The sequence below is a fragment of the Schistocerca cancellata genome, chromosome 7 (genome assembly GCF_023864275.1).
Source record: "Schistocerca cancellata isolate TAMUIC-IGC-003103 chromosome 7, iqSchCanc2.1, whole genome shotgun sequence".
Lineage (NCBI taxonomy): Eukaryota > Metazoa > Arthropoda > Insecta > Orthoptera > Acrididae > Schistocerca > Schistocerca cancellata.
In genome coordinates, this window is record NC_064632.1 from 248,648,420 (window position 1) to 248,668,652 (window position 20,233).

General features: G+C 38.9%; 1 protein-coding gene across 1 annotated transcript in view; it reads right to left on the bottom strand.

The window, feature by feature from the left end:
* LOC126092720 (uncharacterized) overlaps positions 1-20,233 on the bottom strand; it is a 271,027-nt gene that overhangs the window by 236,145 nt on the left and 14,649 nt on the right. Inside the window, exon 3 of the mRNA XM_049908444.1 lies at positions 8,325-8,498. Within this exon, the coding sequence (XP_049764401.1) occupies positions 8,325-8,498 (174 nt within the window). The remainder of the gene's footprint in view (positions 1-8,324; positions 8,499-20,233) is intronic.

Sequence of the window (20,233 nt, forward strand, 5' to 3'; positions counted from 1 at the left end):
TGCCGTCCTATGGCCCCAGGTTCGATTCCTTGCTGGGCCGGAGATTTTCTCCACTCAGGGACTGGGTGTTGTGTTGTCTTCATCATCATTTCATCCCCATCTGGCACGCAGGTTGCCCAATGTAGCACTGAATGTAATAAGACCTGCACCAAGGCGGCCGTACCTGCCCTGCAAGGAGCCTCCCAGCCAATGACGCCAAACGCTCATTTCCATTTTTGCAGTGAGACCCTTGGTATTTTTCGAGAGGGACTGCTTGTCACTGCAGATGCGACAACCACAGGTGGCTGCTAGGCTGTACGGAAGAGATGTCTTCGTATTGATTGAGTGGCAGCTGTCGTAGTGGAGGTGTTGCTGATGGTTAGTAGGTTTGGTATGGACAGAGGTACTGATGTAGCCATCTTCGAGGTGGACGTCAACATGGGCCTATTCATGGGTCATCTAGAGGAATCCTTCCTAAAAACCCAGAATTTTAATCCCCTCACCTGGTTCAGATTCATAGACGACATCTTTGCTATCTGGATTGAAGGTGAGGACACCCTATCCACATTCCTCCAGAACCTCAAAAACTTCTCCCCCATTTACTTCACCTGATCCTACTCAACCCAACAAGCCACCTCCATAGATGTACATGAGTTATGCACATTCGATAACGCTTTTGATTTGTGATTGTTTGTAAATGCGTTTCGTGATTCGCAAGCAGGAAGTATCACTGGTTTCAGAGTTGTAGTAACTGTAAATTTAAATATTTGTCATGATAGTCTTTGAATTTGTGTTGATCATTCTCATTCAGTTTTTTTGTCACCTTTGGTGAATCGCTGTACTTTAATAGTAAGCATGTCTGAGTTTTCTATGTAATACACATGAGACATTAGAGCCATGCATATTTTGCTACCAGTTGTAAAACAAAATATTCATTTTCTTATGGTTGAATGTTGTTAAATATATTTTGACTTGAAGCTGTGTTGTTGACATTTATAGTATTATGGCATAATGCGACAAAGTGTACTCTATGGTCAAACAGTTGTGATCACGCAGGGTGAAGTTGCTGTTATAATTATGTATAATGTTTAGATTTGGTCTTTTATTAATAAATGATTAAATGAAATTTGTCCAGCACCATCCACTGCCTTACTCCCATCCCCTATTACAGACATGATATCAGAAAAAGATAATCCTGCTAGAAAAGTATGATGATAAATTCTGGGAGGAGATAAATTATATTTATACTATACAGTTATTTGCTGAAGTAATTTTCTGCTAGCACAATAATACTGAGTAATATGTGCTAAGAGATCATGGGCAAATAAATTACATGGTACTACTAGTGGAGTTGAAGTGCTCAAAAATGTGGAAAGACAAAGTTTGGAATATATACAATAAATAATTCACAACATTGTGTGTAAATGCTACTATGAAATGAAGAGACTGTCACAGGTGAGGAAGACACTGTGGACCTTACTAAACCAGCTCGAAGACTGATGAATCAAAAAATAAAAATAGAAGAAGATGAAAAGAAACTGTGTGTACAGACACTCTATTTCTTAACATGGCTAGTGGGATAATTGTGAGAAATGAAAGGGCAGTGGTGAGAGTTTTGTTTATGAGTGTGGCAAATCAGTGCTGAAAAATAAATGTCTGTGATTAATTTTTGTTACCCTTTTTTTGTATGTACATCTGTTGCGACACAGTAAACACATAATTTCACAATCTTTATGTAATGGGTACAATTTGGTAGTTCTTTCACATTATATGTTTTCTTTCTTATGTCTTTGGTGTCCAAAAGAAATGTATACTGTTTCTGAACCTTACAACTGCTATATCAATGACCCTACATGCATTAAAATATTGCAACTTACAAATCTTTCTTCCTCATAAAAAATTTCTTCACTTGTTGTGTGTATGTAGAAAACTATTAAATCTATCTCCAAATGCCAGCAAACATTTTCTCTCGGCATCTAATATTATCCTAGCCTGTAAACTGTCCCACATGTAGGATATACAGGGTGTCCCAAAAAGAATGACCTGATTTTAAATAGTATTATTTATTAGTAAGAAGGGGTTTAACACCAAAAAATTGCATACTAAATTACTCAGAAAATACACAAGTTTATACAAATCCATCATAAATGTTCAATATGTCCTCCACTGGCTGTACGGACGACACCTAGCCAATAGCCGAATTCATCCCAAACTGAGCTTAAGGTGTCTTTGTCACTGAAGCTACAGCAGCTGATATTCTGGTTTTTAGTTCATCAACGTCACAAGGTAAGGGAGGAATGTAAACACATTGTTTAACATATCCCCATAGGAAGAAATCACATGGTGTTAAGTCAGGGGACCTAGGAGGCCAAGAGAGTAAAGCCTGGTCTTGCGGTCATGTATGCCCTATCCAACGTTGAGGTACGCTGGCATTCAGGAAACAGAGCAAGTTGTTGTGCCAGTGCGGTAGTGCTCCATCTCGCTGATAGATGAAATTGTCAAAGTCAAGTTGTGGGAATGACCAGTTCCGTAGCATTGCAAGATATGATTGTCCTGTTACAGTTTCTTCCTCAAAAAAGCAGGGTCCATAAACGTTGCTTTGCAAAAAAGCACAAAAGACATTCACTTTGGTGAATCATGTTCATGTTCAATTGTTTCATGAGGATTTTCAAGGCCCCATATACGCACATTATGACGGTGAACCTTACTGCTAATATGGAAAGTTGCCTCATCGCTGAATATCAACTATGACATAAAAGTGTCATCTTCCATGTACTCTAGAATAGCATTGCTAAAGTCCATTCACTTCACTTCGTCAGTATCTTGAAGAGCTCGTATCAGTTGTAATTTGTATGGTTTGAGAGCTAAACGACGCCGTAGCACATGCCACACTGTCATATGTGGTAACGCAAGTTCTCGCCTCAAATGTTCGTTGGATTTGTTCCACTGTTTGTTAAGGAACACTTGGCTGGCCAGGACTTTTGCCTTTACAGAGGCACCCTGTTTCTTCAAACTGTTTATATCATTGTCGAATGTTCTTCGGTGATGGTGGTTTAGCACGTAATCGAATATGAAATGCCCGCTCAACTGCAATCACTGATTGAGTAGGACTAAATTCAATAACACAATATGCCTTCTGTTGCCATATTGCGCGAGACTGGCTGCATGCTCCAGGTCAGTGCTCATAGCGACATCTAGCAGATTTTTTCTGAAACTCTAGACCATGCTCATTACATCGAGTGCTGTTTCAGTTACCTAGTTAAAATTGTCTCCATATTATTACAAGTTAAAATTGGGTCATTCTTTATGGGACACCCTGTATTTGCCTTTTTTCTTTTATCATGCCTACACACCTAATACACACTGTTAGTGACTTCCCGCAAGTTAACTCAAAGTAATGTTTCATTATTCACATGCTGTAAGCATCACTTTCCTTTCTATCCTCCCTAAGTGCGAAACTTACATACACAAAAACATCTGCATCTATAATCTGAAAGCCGCCTTGCATTGTACATTTGAGCATACATCTGATCCTACTATCATTTTCCCACTTCCCTGTTCCATACAAGTGGGACGTAAGCTCTCTGACTTTCAATAGAAAACCTCTCCATGACACATAATGCCATTCTTGTAGTGACTGCCACTGAAGTTTGTTGAGAATATCTGGAAGACATACTAAATGAACTTCATAAATCCAAACTGGTAAACATCTCAAACTGATGAGCAATACTCAAGAATCAGTTTGACAAGTGTTTTGTAGGTCACCTTTGCAGAATGTATTACATTTCCTTGAGATTCTTCCTATAAATATCACCCAGGCATCTGCTTTCTCTACAATTACTTTTATGTTGTCACATACTTTAGGTTGGCCCAGATGGTTCCAGTTAGAAATTTTATGGCTGTAAATGTTTCCAGTGGTTTGTTTACCACTAGTTTAATTGAATGGTAATGTATATCTTCACCTACATATGCACAATATGTTACACTGGGATGACCTACGACCCACTACAGCACAAAAAATATATGAAATTTTCATCACTTTTCAAATAATAAGCACTCATGAGGACCATTATGTAAAAAAAACATACATATGCACGAGTTCTAGCATACACACACACACACACACACAAGAAATGTTCAACTTTCTGTTACACAGTGTTCACTGTGGATTTTGATATTAAGGTGCGCAAGTTTGGGCAAAAAATGTTTAACAACAAGTATCGGTATCCTGTCAGAAAGTATGTTTCACATCTCATCAGTGCCAATCTGACCCGATGCAGTCAAATTTTCTGAGTGTACCACCAGTTAGGCTCACTTCTGTTATCGATTTCCCCATCTTTCAATAGTACCACTAATCATCGCGCAAGCTTTCTGATCCACAAATTCTTTTTCCTAGTTACATTTCTTTGATTTTTACAGAAATTCAGATCTCATTCGCCACATTAAATTTTACTTGTATCAGTATGTGCCACTGATTCTGAGAGATTTCTCATTTCATTTTTCCTTTCACATCTGGTGATATATTTTCCCTTTGTTCCTCCTTCTCCTCATCTAAAAACTAAGGCACCCCAGTTCCAAAAAACTGAAGAGTACTGAATACCCTCCTGTTATCAGTGAACATTGCACATAATTTATCTTCTAATTGGTAAAGCCTGAAAAATTACACAATGCATTAAAATCATCAAGAGGAATCCTAATTCATTTTGTACACCACTATAACAATACCATATTTATTTGTTTTCATTCAATACAGGTTTCTCAGAGCAGTTACACCTGATGTTCTGCCTCATTACAGTCACTTCCTTCCATGCAACAGATAGACATCCATAACATAGATGTATAGCAACAGCAAATTATTTTAGGCACAATAAACATAATTTTAATAAAGCGGAGTCTTAGCTACTAGTCAGACATTTAGCACTGTGTCTTCAATATATTATCTATTAATGATAAATGCACATTTACATGGACTTAACAGTAGGGAGCAGAAACTATGCTAACATCAAACACTGAAACATTTATCATCCTCTATTAAGAACAGCAACAGCAGGATTCCAAAACAAACATTAAAAATAAAACAAAGGGAATTTTTCTTCCTGGATGAAGATATATAGGTAAAATCGTATTGTCTGTTACTTCCTTAACAATTTTTGTGTGCCTGTTGTTAATAATTACTGTTTATTATATGTCTGTGTATCACTTTCTGTCATGATTCTTTTTCTGTCCATTCCTTTTTATTTCAACAGAGCATATCGCTAAGCATTAGGTCACTTATCTTTTTCCAATACTTCATAGAGAACAACAAATAAAGACAGAAGTATAATGGCATGAGTGATGTGTCATCTGTTACATGCAAATGTGTAGCTACTTACACAAGCCTGGATAGTTTGAATGCGTTTGATTCAATGTATCTACTGACTGTAACAGCAGAATGCTGAGGCTCTACTTTGATAATTTTTGATGAATATTAATAAAAAGTTTTGCACACATGCTCTAATACAGTGAAAGATAATTCTGTTAGAAGTTAAGCTAGTGAATGAAGACTCAAAAAAGGTTAAAAGAAGAGCAAGAAAAATCATGTTCCCAGTGACAATAGCTCAATTTATGTGATGTGTACAGAAATACAGAAAATAGAAGAAATAGTGGGTTATTAAATTTTGTAGTTAGCTTATTTGCACAGCAATTAGCAGTTGGCATCAGCATTTTGTGTTCAGATGTTTCATACATTAGTAAACAAAAATTTTTTCTTGGGGCTTTATTTTCATCCTTTTTGGTATCTTGATTTTAATTTTGGGTGCACTGATGCGCATAAGCAATAATAATAATAATAATTATTATTATTATTATTATTATTTACGGGAAAGGGGAAAATAGCATTAACAGATGAAAAATTATCTGCTGAGGAAATAATAGTGATTAAGATTAGTGATGACTAACATTGTGCAAAGTTCACTGTTGTGAATTGTGATTATTGTTCACTGCATGTAATGTTATCACTGAAATCTCTATGTGCCATAACGTCTCTGTTACCTATCACAAATGAAAAGAATAGAAAATGGTGGCAGTTATTGAAATATGGTACACAGTTCAGAAGAAGTAATGCTCATGATTTGGATTAATATAATTTACAAATTACATTTCATTGTGGTATCACTGTTTCATACATTGCTGACCTGCATTAACAAAATGGCATAGCTAAATAAATAGCTACAGAATGATCATCAAATCTTTACTTTTGTTTAAATTAGGCTGTATTCTTCTCATGAATTTCGTATGTTCTGTGTTTAGTGTTCCATGTACAGACGTACATTAAGAGTTTTTGAAGAAGATATGAACCTACAGAAGTATTCTGTTTCCCCTGAAGAGGTATCATCAGATATGTTTACAAGTAGAGAGAGTGCATGCAACTACTTAAACAATTGTAACACATTTCACAGTTAATAGTCAGAAATGTGCGATCATGACATCCAGAAAGAAATGAGGAACATAAGTAAATTATATAACATTAAAATTAACGGAAAAAGAGAAACAGTGTGCTGACATACCAGAAATTGTTATTTCACTTTTGTTGACACAAGCTACATAAACTACTTCACATGCATATATGCATAAACTAATACACCTGTACATATGCAAATCTTCTTTATGTTGGACGAAATCAGCATTGCTCAGTTCCTTTTAATTGGATTTGTTATTTCCTCAGAAAAATATTTAAAAGCCCCATTATTTTGTTACTTAATGAGATTCCGTAACAGTAGCCAAGACATTCATTCATTTCTGTACATTACAGACATTATTCTCCTGCTTCAGGAATTTTGTAGTATTCATAATTTTATCTCCAGTCTCCTGCTCATAAAATACTTGTCCCCATATTAAAAGATTTATTGGTGATTGGGAAATGATAAGATGCTCTATTGCTGTGAAGATGCTGGGTGGTGGCAAGTGACAGCTCATTAGTTTCAAAGGTAAAGAATGGTAATAAACCACAATCTTAATCACCTAATGACAAATAGTGTTGGTAAGTTGTAGGAAGCTGCTGATCTGAACAGCATATGCTGTGTTTAAATAATTAATTGGGACACTGAAAAATGCTTAGTCTCCTAAACCTTCACTTGTAGCTGTAGCAATGAATGTTCCTGTGACCTTTTTCTCTGAGATGCCTTTGATGCAATAGCTGAGTCAGTTTACTGTCATGTGCAAACCCCGGATATCTTATTGTATTTTCAAAACTGACAACTGTTTTGCTATCTGTAATACAGGTGGATAGAAAGTGACAACTGTGTTGTTCATCTGTAATACAGGTGGACAGAAATTGTTACAGCATGTGAGATCTTATCCAGTGCAATCCTCAACAATCAGTCTTTCCTTCTCTTTTTGTCCAAGTCTCCCCTGACCCAATGTTCCAAGACTTTTCCATAACTTCCTGTTTCCCTAACGTTCCCAGTCCTTTGATTCTTCCCTCTTCATTCCCCCTTCAGCCCTTCTGCCAAAAGACAGAGCAACTGGCTCCAAAAGCTTGCACATTACCTCAACTTTTACAAGTGTTTTCGCCTGCTGCCTTGGTGAGTAGGCTTTCTACCTGTCCAGTTACATTATATTTTCAAAACTTGATTATTTTTGTTGATGTATTAGCTCCAGGACCAGCTAAACATTTGACACCAAACTTTTGAATCAGCAGCCTGATACTGAATGCTGAGACACCAAGACACACTTTTATGATCTACAGAAAGAACCACAATATTTATGTGCACTTATACATATGCCACTATCCACTATTAAAAGTCATATGTCTACATTTGACAATCCTTGTACTTTGTATCATCAGATTCTAAATATTCTCTGGCTTCCTTCTCATTTATGTCTAATAATATTTCAACAGCCCAGTAACTTTATAGCATCAATCATCGATCAGAAATTTGGAGCTCTAATTTTACATATAATTTATTCACACCCTGCTCCTCTCATATAATTTTGTGAATATCATCTTATATTAAATTCTAAAAAATCAGTCTTCCCATTCATATATCCATCTTTTTTACAAATCTAGTCCATAATCTACAGTTATTTCCTTTGCTTTCAAAAAAATTAATCTTGTTAAGAGCCCAGCATATTTCACCGATCTCAGTTTTATTATTGACGTATCCTAATTTCTGCTATTGTCCTTACATCTATGTGAAAATACTTTTAGCTCAGGCCTACTTGTTAATCTTCAAAAGAGCACTACTGATTGTATGGCACTACAGCGAGATCCAATTCTGATTTTCATGCCATTTTGCATCATCACAGCATGCGTTTAGAAGATGAGAAGCACAAAACACTCTGATGCATAGCTAGTCGAGACTTACCTTTGCACTCTGGCTGCTCCCCAGTCCACTTCTTGTCAGCTCCACACCTACGTGTTGGCTCCCCTACAAGTGTGTATCCATCCTTGCACTCGTACGTGACAACCGAATTGTAGGAGCAGGATGTGTAGATCGCCTTCCCGTTGCCAGGGTTGTCAGGCGGAGGGCACTGCACGGCTGTAACCACAACACAACCACAAACAGACAACAAAAGCCTCATAGCTCATCAACCATATATGTCTTGAAGTAATACCCAAATGTGTATACTACAGGCTACATTTACATCTAAATACAAAATCCACAAGCCACCACACATTGAATAGCAGAGGGCAATTTGTATCACTACTAGCCATTTTCTTTCCTGTTCCACTTGCAAATGGAGTGCGAGAGAAACGACTGTCTATATGCTTCCACATGAGCCCTAACTTCTCTAATCTTGTTTTCATTGTCCTTATGCGAAATGTACAGGAGAATCATTCTGCAATCAACAGAAATCCTGGTTCTCTATATTTTCTGAATGCTGTTTCACGAGAAGAATGTCATCTTCCGTCCTGGGATTGCCATTTGAGTATCATGGAGCATTTAAGTAACACTCATGTGATGATCAAACCTATTAGCAGCAAATCTAGCACAAGCATGCCTACGAAATGCTTCACTGCCTTCCTTTAATTCTGACCTGGTGGGGAGCCCAAACACTCGAGCAGCACTCAAGAATGGGTCATACTAGTGTTCTATAAGTGGTCTTTATAGATGAGCTACACTTCCCGTGTACTGAACTGAAGTGCACCATTTCCCTTATCTGCTACCGACCTTATGTGCTCATTCCATTTCATATTGCTTCCCGTTGTTTTGCCTATATATACTTATACGGCTGTGTCAAGAAGCACACCATTAAGACTGTATCCAAACATTAGAGGCTTGTTTTTACTACCAATCTTCATTAACTTATCTTTTTCTATATTTAGAGCAAGCTGCCATCCATCACACCAAATAGAAATTCTGTCTAAGTTGTCCTATACCCTCCTACAATTGCTCAACAAAGAAACTTTCCTGTACACTATAGCATCATCAGCAAAAAATGGCAGGCTGCTCATCACCAAATCCATCAGGTAGTTTATCTAGAGGCTATAGAGAACAAGAGCAGCCCTCTCACATTTTCCTGGGGCACACCTAACTATACCCTTGCCTCTAACAACCATTTGCCATATAGGACAACTTATCGCGTTCTATTACTTAAGACCTATACCGTATGCTCTGATCTTTATTTGCAGTCTGCAGCGGCACAGTCTGTCAAAAGCTTTCAGGAAGTCTAAGAGGAACCTGCTTGTTGCCCTTCATCCATGTTTTTCAGAATACTGTGTGAGCAAAGGACAAGCTTAGCTTTGCACAAGCAATTTGTGGACAGAATTTTTCCTATCTGAAGGACATTTATAGTGGAGATGCTGAGTTACAGATAGGCACAACAGACACACTGAAACTCTTTCCCCGCAGGAACCTGAGCAACAGGCATGATGCCACCTCAGAAAGTTCTCCATCAAGCTCACCTCCTGCTCCCACCATGGTGTGCCACTGTCCACCGCCTTTACAACAACCACCCTCAAAACCTCCCCCACGTCCCCTCATAGCTAACAAACCCTGCCTCGCCTTGCACTACACTTACCCCCCCCCCCCCCCCCAAAACTCCCTCCCACCACCACACAGAATCCAGAACCTAAACACACCCACAACACAGCCATGAACCTTTCCTCCAGAAGCCTTACCCCACAGAAATATCAGTCCTTTCCAAAGGCCTCATCTTTTGCCCCACTCCCAAATTCAATCATGTAGGACTTGTTAAAGACCTTCTCCCTGTCTCTACAGTGGAAACACTTTTTCGCCACCAACCCGACCAATCAGACTCAACCAAAGACCAATACTGAAACTTGCCTAATTCAGATCACTCCTCCATCCAAGTGTGATCCACCCTACTGCCCCAAACCTTTCCTAACCTCACCACCATTTCCGAGGTCCCTCAACATGCAGACTAATCTTACATCTGCAGGAAGAACCACAGTCCATCATCTAAAAACTGATCCTGACCTTACAATCCTACCTGCGGACAACGGCTTCACCACTGTTGTTCTGAACTGCAAGGATTACCTGGTGGAAGGGCTCTTCCAGCTGTCAGATACTCCCACCTTCAAACCTCGCCACAGTGATCCCATTCCAGTAATCCAGCAATATCTCCAGTCACTACACTCAAATCCTTAGGCCCATCCCAGAACCTCTCCCTGGAGTCCATCTCTCTACTCACCCCTACCACTCCCTGCACTCCCACCTTCTACATGCTTCCTAAAGTCCATACACCTAACCATCCAGGATGCCCCATTGTAGCCGGTTACTCTGGCCCCACTGAGAGAATCTCTGCTCTCGTATACCAACACCTTCAACCTATTACCCGGAACCTACCCTCCACTGACTCTCCACAGTTACTGTCCCTTTATGACATGGTCCCTGGTTGTCACTATTGATACCACATCCCTACAACTAATATTCCTAATGCCCATGGCCTTACTGCTATTGAACACTACCTTTCCCAGTGCCCGACAGATTCCAAACCAACAACCTACTTCCTAGTCACCATGACCAACTATATCCTCACCCACAATTACTTCTCCTTTGAAGGCATTACCTACAAACAAATCTGAGGAATGGCTATGGGCACCCACATGGCACCATCCTATGCCAACCTATTCATGGGCCATCTAGAGGAATCCTTCCTAAACACCCAGAATCCTAAACCCCTCACCTGGTTCAGATTCATTTATGACATCTATGCTATCTGGATCAAAGGTGAGGGTACCCTATCCACATTCCTCCAGAACCTCAAAAACTTCTCCCTCATTTGCTTCACTTGGTCCTACTCAACCCAACTTCCTAGATTTTGACCTCCACCTCAACTGCCCACCTCTGCCTCTTGTTTGCACTGCATTCCCACTAAAATAATTAGGATACCCTAGTAAGCAAAACCAACTGAGATCTCTCCATATACACTCCCCCCGCCACCTCCTAAAATCTTCGTTGAGGTTAAAGTCTAATATGTACTGTAACTCGAGGTCTACATTTGGTTGGAAGGTTATGCTCTGATTTTGAGTTGGCGAAACCACCGAATGTGAATGCGAAAATAAATGCTGTTGTATCACATAAATCTGTAGTGTGGTGTGATATCTCTTCTCGTACTTCGCCACATTTAACACACTTTTCGTTATAAAAACTTCTGTGTGCGTGTGATATATATATATATACACACAACGTAACTAAGCATGGGAAAGAACATGTGCCAAGGTGAATAGCAAATTAGGATTTGGGAGAGCAAAAGAAGCATGGTCAGTATTGAAAGGGCTTCGACAGGATACAAAAAGCAAAACTAATCTCCAACTGATAACACAAAAAGAATGGGAAGAGTATTTCCAAAAATTATTAAATGAGGATCCAAAAATTATTAAATGAGGACAGAGAAGAATATCTAGAAGAAGGAACAGGGGAAGATAAAGGACATGAAGATGATGAGATCCATATTTTAGAAAGTGAAGTACTTCAGGCGTTGAGAACAGGAAAGAATGGTAAATCACCGGGACCAGGCAATATCAATCTGGAGTGTCTGAAATATGGTGGTGACAGAATTGTGAAACTGATAACACAGCTCTTCAACAAAATGATACATGGAGATTCAATACCCAACGAGATGAAGCTAGGTTACATTAATACAATATTTAAGAAAGGGGATCGCAAAATTTGTTCAAACTATCGAGGAATTTGTGTTACAAACACATTAATGAGAATTTTTGCGAAAGTAATTAAAAACAAACTGGAAAAAAATTTTAGAACCCAAGAAGAACAATGTGGATTCACGGCTGGGAGATCATGTGTAGACCATATTTTCACATTACGACAGATTTTGGAGAAACATAGGGAAAAATCAAAAAGTATAGGATTAATTTTCATAGATCTAGAAAAAGCGTATGATACTGTTCCAAGAAAATTACTTTGGAGAGCACTACATATGGCAAACATAAACCCTTCCTTGATTAAAATAATACAACAAATGTATAAAGATAACATTTGCTAAGTGAAAGTTGGTAATAAACTTTCACAGAAATTTAGAACAAGCAAAGGCCTTTTACAGGGCTGTCCCATGTCACCATCATTATTTAAAATCTATATAGAGATTAGCCTTAGAACATGGTCTCGTAAATGTAATAGTATGGGATTAGAAATAAGAGATGGAGTTTACCTACATCATTTATTATTTGCTGATGATCAAGTAGTCATAGCACAAGATGGGGAGGATGCTAACTATATGTGCAATCAACTAGCAGTAGCATACAAAACTTGGGGTTTGAAGATTAATTACCAAAAAACAGAATACTTGACTAATGATTCAGATTAGTTATACATTAAAGGAAAGAAAATCAAAAAGGTAAACACTTTCTGTTATTTGGGATCCATTTTAGAAATCGAGGGAAATCAATAAAAGAATTAGTAGCGGACGGAGGGTCATTGGGATGCTTAACTCAGTCTTATGGAGCAGGAATGTAATGAGCAGAACTAAAAAATTAATATACAAATCCATATTAGAGAGTGTAGTTCTGTATGGAACGGAGACCTGGACAATTAACATGAAGCACATTAAAAAATTACAAGCTCTAGAGTTGGACTTTTGGAGAAGATCGGCAAGAATCTCCAGGAAAGAAAAGATAAGGAACACCGAAGTAATAAGGACAATGGAAATAAAAGAAAGAATATATGACGTAATGGATAGGAAGAAATTACAGTGGTACGGGCATGTACGACGAATGGAGGAAGCCAGAATACCAAAACTGATACTGGAGTGGGAACCAGAGGGGAGAAGAAGAAGACGACGACCTGTGACCACCTGGCTCCAAAATGTACAGCACACAATGAGGAGAATGGGCGCAGAGGAAGAGGACACGCAAGATCGAAACACCTGGAGAAATATTTTGAGAGTATAGTTTAAGAACTTTTATTGTTTGTATTGTATTTTCCAAGTAAATTATTATGTTGGAGATAAGCCTCTGTAATGAGGAAAAGCTCAAAAAATAAAATAAAACTATTATCGCACCCTTTTATGGATTATCTGGCATACATCATAACTCTGTTCTGAAAAACCTAACCTCCGGACACGGTTCTCATTTAACGGGCACCAGTACTGAAATTCAAACACAACAACTGATATCTATGCACAAGAGGGAACCTCAATACATTCTATAGTACATATCGTTAATATGTCGATGTGTATTCTTTGTGCCCTTTGTTGCTTTTGATCACTTAAAACAAAACAAAAAAACAAAAAAGTAGCAAGCAACCATATTAACCTAATATTCTTTCTTCCTTATACTTTTGAATAAACAAAATATCCTTATGATTATTTTTATTTTCGAAAACATTACTGAATGTATTGATATATACTTGCCCAAGGTCTAAGACATTGTATTGTACATCAAATTTCGAGGTAGAATCCAGCTTCAGTGCAAAAAGACTGTAATCTGGCTGCCCGCTCCCTACTCTGCAACAAACCGGGGTATCTGCTCCGGACGGCAATTTTAGGGGGCGCCAAGTTCATATTCTTGAAGTAAAAAACCTTGTTTCACAAAGAGCCTAGCATCCAGTGCACGCTAGTCTATCGATTGTTGATATGATTTTTAAAGCATCACTGTTTGTTTTGAACATTTTTGAACATATTCTAAATTGATTTTGTTTTGAACATTTTTGAACATATTCCAAATTGATTTCTGAACGAATCGTAAGTTGGGTTTTTAATGTGTGCACAGAGTACGTGATGTCTCTGCCAAGGGAGTCCCCATCGCATCTAGAAATAAACATTCCCGCAGACAAAAGGGGGCGGGGCTTTAAGAGCTAAGCCAAAGAAACCAATCACTGTCTGTTTATGTGGTTGATTGGCTGATAAGCGTTGTTATAATTATTAGCGAAATCCAACGATTCATACTACTAGAATGGAAACAACATGTAAGAAAGATTACATATTATCTTCTCGATGTATCCAAGAAAATGAAATTTTGATAGAAAATTTTTGCCAGATCGCTACACTACTAGCGCGGAAAATGCATTGTACGAACACGTAATAACGTCTAACCGGGCAATAAACGCGGGATAAGTAAACTGGTGATTCTGGCAGGGTCAGTGAAGATAAACAGAGTATAAATTTTGACAATGGCAGGTATAGGTACAGAGTTAGTTCAAATGGCTCTAAACCCTATGGGACTTAACATCTGAGGTCATCAGTCCCCTAGATTTAGAACTACTTAAACCTAACTAACCTAAGGACATCACACACATCCATGACCGAGGCAGGATTCGAACCTGCGACCGTAGCAGCAGCGCGGTTCTGGACTGAAGCGCCTACAGAATTAGTGATGACAAGAGTGTTTGTTAGAACTAGGAAGGAGAAGAAACAGGGGCAGCACACATATCATATGGAATAATAAGACGATTCCAAATTTATATAAAAGTTTCGTACTACTATTACTTTACGCCCTCATGGTTGAAAAACTGGAGCATATGAATGAAATGTGAAAATATTTCCTAAGATAAAACTTTTTTCTTGTAGGCCAATAGGCATTTTGATATTGGTACTTCGTGAATTACATTCTGTCGTGCTATTTATATAAATCAGGTACAGTAGATTGATCATTTGTGGCCAAACAGTCTCGGTTATTTGGAGTGTGTTACAACTGCTGCAATACTAGAAAGGCCTATTTCGTTTTACCTAGCAGACAGTGACAAAATAGACATAATCAAATCGAGAAAGCAGACCAGTCTTGGGTACTTTTTGTGTTAACAGCTTTTTCAGTATTAGATGACAATTTGATTTTTCATGTAGCAAAACTTTTGACGAACTTTGGTGAGGTAATAGATTCTTTCGCAGAAAGGAAAGCACGCCATGTAAAGCTGTAGCAAGATTAAGAGAGCAAAAAATGCTGGGACGTAAGGACTGAAGAAATGTGTACTGCCGGCCATGGTGGCCGAGCGGTTCTAGGCGCTCAGTCCAGAACCGCGCGACTGCTACGGTCGCAGGTTCGAATCCTGCCTCGGGCATGGATGTGTGTGATGTCCTTAGGTTAGTTAGGTTTAAGTAGTTCTAAGTTCTAGGGGACTGATGACCACAGCTGTTAAGTCCCATAGTGCTCAGAGCCATTTGAACCATTTGAAATGTGTACTGTCTTGCATGTTTCTTGTCTTTAATGGTTTTATGTTTCACATATTTAATTTCATGTCACGCAAAAGAGTTATCAGCTAACAGGCAACAAAGGGGGCAAATTTTCTTAAGAGTTCTTATTCTCCCGGTCACAAATAATCCAACCCATTATTAAGTGTGAATTTTTTTGTTTTACTGGTGCGTAGGATGCCAAACCGGCCGACTGGGAGTAGGAGATGCACAAAATGACATTTTAATTTCCACTGTCCTGAATATAGATTTGATAGATTCCATTGCAAAATATACACTTTTGAATTCCACGGAGCTAAATATAGTGACGTGCGATGGAAGAATGCTGTGTGAAGAACCGTGGCACTGCACTTCCGCACACTTAGACCACACAACATGTATTACATTTCTTAAAGCATATAATTATGTTTTATATATCAAACTCTTCAGAAAAATGCGCCCTAGAAAATGAACACATTTTAGAAAACTCGGGGGAGGGGGTGGGGGGCGCTAACAAGTTTATGTCCTGGCTCGGAATTATCGTAGATCAGGGGCTGCCCCCCCCCCCCCCCCTTCAACCAAACACGCAAAAGTTTCTTTTCAACTTCCCACGTTTTATAATTTGATACATTTCTTGTTGCCTTGCGAACGCAAGATTACTTGTTACAGAGTGGTAAACAATAACGGTATTACTTGAAAGAAACATGACAAGGGCTCCGCAATTAATCCCCAAATCTTTTACTTGTGCGGTACTTACTTTTTTCGTTCTGTAGTTTTCTGTTCCACTTACAAGGAGACGGCAAGAGCGTGGGGTCGGGAATTTGTCCGAAATTTTGTGTCCTGAAAGAGCACCCCTAACACCTCACGTGGTTAAAATATTAGGACGCACTACCCGGAAAATCCCGGTAAAGATCGATCCAAAGTTTCTTAGGTGCCTTATGAGTATAAAATGTTAGTCCACTGCCGAGCCGCCGTCTGTCCTAGACGTTTAGGACTCTTGACTCTTATGCCAGAAGTCTCGAGTTCTATTGCTCCTCTGGGACTTTTTTTTCTTCTGTTTCATTTTCTTTTGTTATTCCACCAATTATTCAGAAAGTTTCCCAAACCTACATTATCTTTAATAAATTAGTTACAACATTGAATACAAATTATTTTCTTTTTGTCCAACAACACAATTCATGGTGGTGGGTTTTCCATTTTTCATTATAAAGTATATAAGAAGAATCATTGGGTTTTTAATCGGAATAACAAATTCGATTGGGAAACATTCAATTTTTATACATATAATAATTATAAACAAGAACCGCAGTGGTAATTATCGTAAAGACAAACAAAGCAATAATTTTTGCGACATCTTGCGCAACATATAAAAGCGGATTTTTTACAGTCACAGGGCGTTTGCAATAAATCTGTACAAAAATATACCCCATTAACATTTACGAAAATGTTTTGAGTTTCTGATAATTTTGAAGCAAACCAGGCATATTGAATCATGTCTCGGAATATTGGTGACGATAACTGATGGTGAATTATAGAATGAATTTTTATACAGTCTTCCTGGGAATTAATTTCACGGTTCTCCTGTAACAATGCTCTGCAATTTTGCAAGCAACAGAAGAAAAAAAAAAAAGAACGTGCCGAAGGAGGAATCGAACCCGAGACCTCTGACGTAATGGTCCGACCGTGTAGGCCAGACAGCGGCTCAGCAATGGACCAACATTTTATACTCATAAGGCACCTAAGAAACTTTGGATCGATTTTTCTCGGGATTTTCCGAGTAGTGCGTCCTAATATTTTAACCACGTGAGGTGTTAGGTGTCCTCTTTCACGACACAAAATTTCGGACAAATCCCGGACCCCACGGTCGTGCCGTCTCCTTGTTAGCTTCTTCACGCCGTTTATGGTGTCGGATAGGTTACATTTTAAAAACGAGTATCTGACACACACACGCAATGAGGACATACAAAACCAAAGCTGACAACTTGAACACGAATCGAGCTAAACACAATCACTATAGCAGTGACAGAAACAATCGGCGTCCAAATGAACTCGACAATGAACCATACCTACTACACTAGCAACAGTGCTGCTGTCTGTTGGTCACCTACTTTTCAGATTATATGGTATTCTCTTTCTCTGTATGTGTGATCACGTCTATTGCAAGTGAAAGTGCCGGTTCCCCGTTTCGGCCTACCTGGCCTACTCATAAATCCGGTCCTGCTTCTGTCAATTGACCACGATGTTGGAAAATCATAAATGAGCGTCTGCGCCTACACTCTTGCGACACTGAAGCCTAGCACTCCCCTAAAAGGTCCTAGCCGAGTTTCCTTCGCTGGACCACTGTCCCCTTTCGAGTTGCTATACTCAATGAAATGAATTGCAGTTTCGTTTATTGCCAGACACAATAAGGAGCAAAATGCTCCTCCAAATAAACATCTAGATTGTACAGGTACATATCACTTACTTCAAATGATTTTCCTGCGTTCTCTACTCTTGTCATCTGGCTGAAGGCACACCTAAATATAACGTCACTGCGGTGAGTACTATTGCCTGAAAGTTCACTGGTTGTCAAGTGTTTCGTTATATACAGGGTTGCCTCCGTCCCGATGTATCGGGAGCGTCACCGTAATGGACTTTCTGGTCCTGACATCACGACACGACTTGGGTTGTCATATCTAGCTGTGACCGTGTCGGGATACTCTGAGATGGGGGTGTAGAAATGAAGTAAAAATTTGTTAAATTTTTATTTAGAACACATTTGTATGGAACTTCTTGCAGCAGAAGTAGTTGGTACACCATATTTTTCGGATGATTTCACCTTTTTGAGCATGTCTTTTTATCCTTTGACGTATTTGCAAAACTCCATGCGAGTCAGCATGTAGTTACACTGGCACTGTAAGATTGAGTCTACAGTCCCTGGCAGCAGTCGATTTCTTTCGTCAGCACACTGGGCCAACATCAGCGAAAATAGTGTGTGGGAATAGAAAACAAATACCCCCATAATTTTAGCAAGAGGTACAAATGTTCATGATTTTTCGTTTTCTTAAGGAAGTAAATCCCCCTTTCTTCCACGGAATGTTTAGACAAAGTCACGCCTAGTTTCTAAAAAGCTCTTCAGATACCTATATTCCTCAAAACAAGTGTCACCTGAAATTTTCACATCGGTTTTAGTGCCGGCCACTGTGGCCGAGCGATTCTAGGCGCTTCAGTCCGGAACCGCGCTGCTGCTGGTCGCAGGTTTGAATCCTGGCCCGGGCATGGATGTGTGTGAGGTCCTTATGTTAGTTAGGTTTAAGTAGTTGGTTCTAAGTCTAGGGGACTGATGACCTCAGATGTTAAGTTCCATAGTGCTTAGAGCCATTTGAACCAGTTTTAGTCAGTTATATAATAGTGTTTTCAATCGCCACCCAATCTACGGTTTCAGATTGCGTCATGCAATCAAATATTTGGTATTAATTAATAGAAATAGACCATTTTTCTCTCCAACTTTCGGAATTAAATTAATTTTTTCTTGGTTAGGGTTCTCATTCTTTAAATTGTTCAAATGCATCCTGGTTTGCCATGCCAATAAAATTGGCAGTCTTCCTTCCTTTCAGACAGCTTTGAGTGTCGATTATTATATTTCTTATTTCAATTATCGAGACTTTATTCTTCTTCACGATTTTTATATTTTTTTCCAAACAGAACCAAGTTTGACTGCACAAAAATGAAGTAAATTTCCTGACCGGACAGGTGAAAAACTCTGAAATTATTTTAGGTGGCCTGTCAAAATTCTTTTTTAATGGAAGGTTAAGAATTCTCTCATACTGCGGGCATTAACGACAGTCGTTTTTGTGTGAGATAGGAGAATCTGATTGACATCAACGAGCAAGCAGAACTCTTCAGCTTTTCTTTCCTTACCGTGCATACTGAAAAATAGTTAAATGTATTGTCTAGGGTTGCCAACCATTCCGATGTATCGAGACCGTCACCGTTGTGGACATCCTTTTCCCGACATCCCCCCCCCCCCCCCCCCCCACGATTTCGGATGATAACACGAAAGAGTGGTCTTTTGTCAAGAAAGGATGTATGGATCAGGAAGCGATGTGTGAGATCTGTAGCTGTTTCATCTCAGTATCTTAGAGAGGTAAGGCATATTTGAGGTATCACATTTCTAGGAAGGATCATACAAACAGATGGCAGTATCATCGACATCAATGCCAGTTTCTACGATAAAAGAAGATACTCAGGAAGAATTGCTCGTCGCTGCTGCTCGTTGAATCTCATGTGGCTCATGGCTCACGGCTTGGTACAGTTATTTTCATCTGATATCATTTCAACAAAAGCAAAACGAGGATAATGGAATGTAGTCGAATTAAGTCGGGTGATGCTGAGGGAATTAGATTAGGAAATGAGACACTTAAAGTAGTAAAGGAGTTTTGCTATTTGGGGAGCAAAATAACTAATGATGGTCGAAGTAGAGAGGATATAAAATGTAGACTGGCAATGGCAAGGAAAGCGTTTCAGAAGAAGAGAAATTTGTTAACATCGAGCATAGATTTAAGTGTCAGGAAGTCGTTTCTGAAAGTATATGTATGGAGTGTAGCCATGTATGGAAATGAAACATGGACGATAAATAGTTTGGACAAGAAGAGAATAGAAGCTTTCGAAATGTGGTGCTATAGAAGAATGCTGAAGATTAGATGGG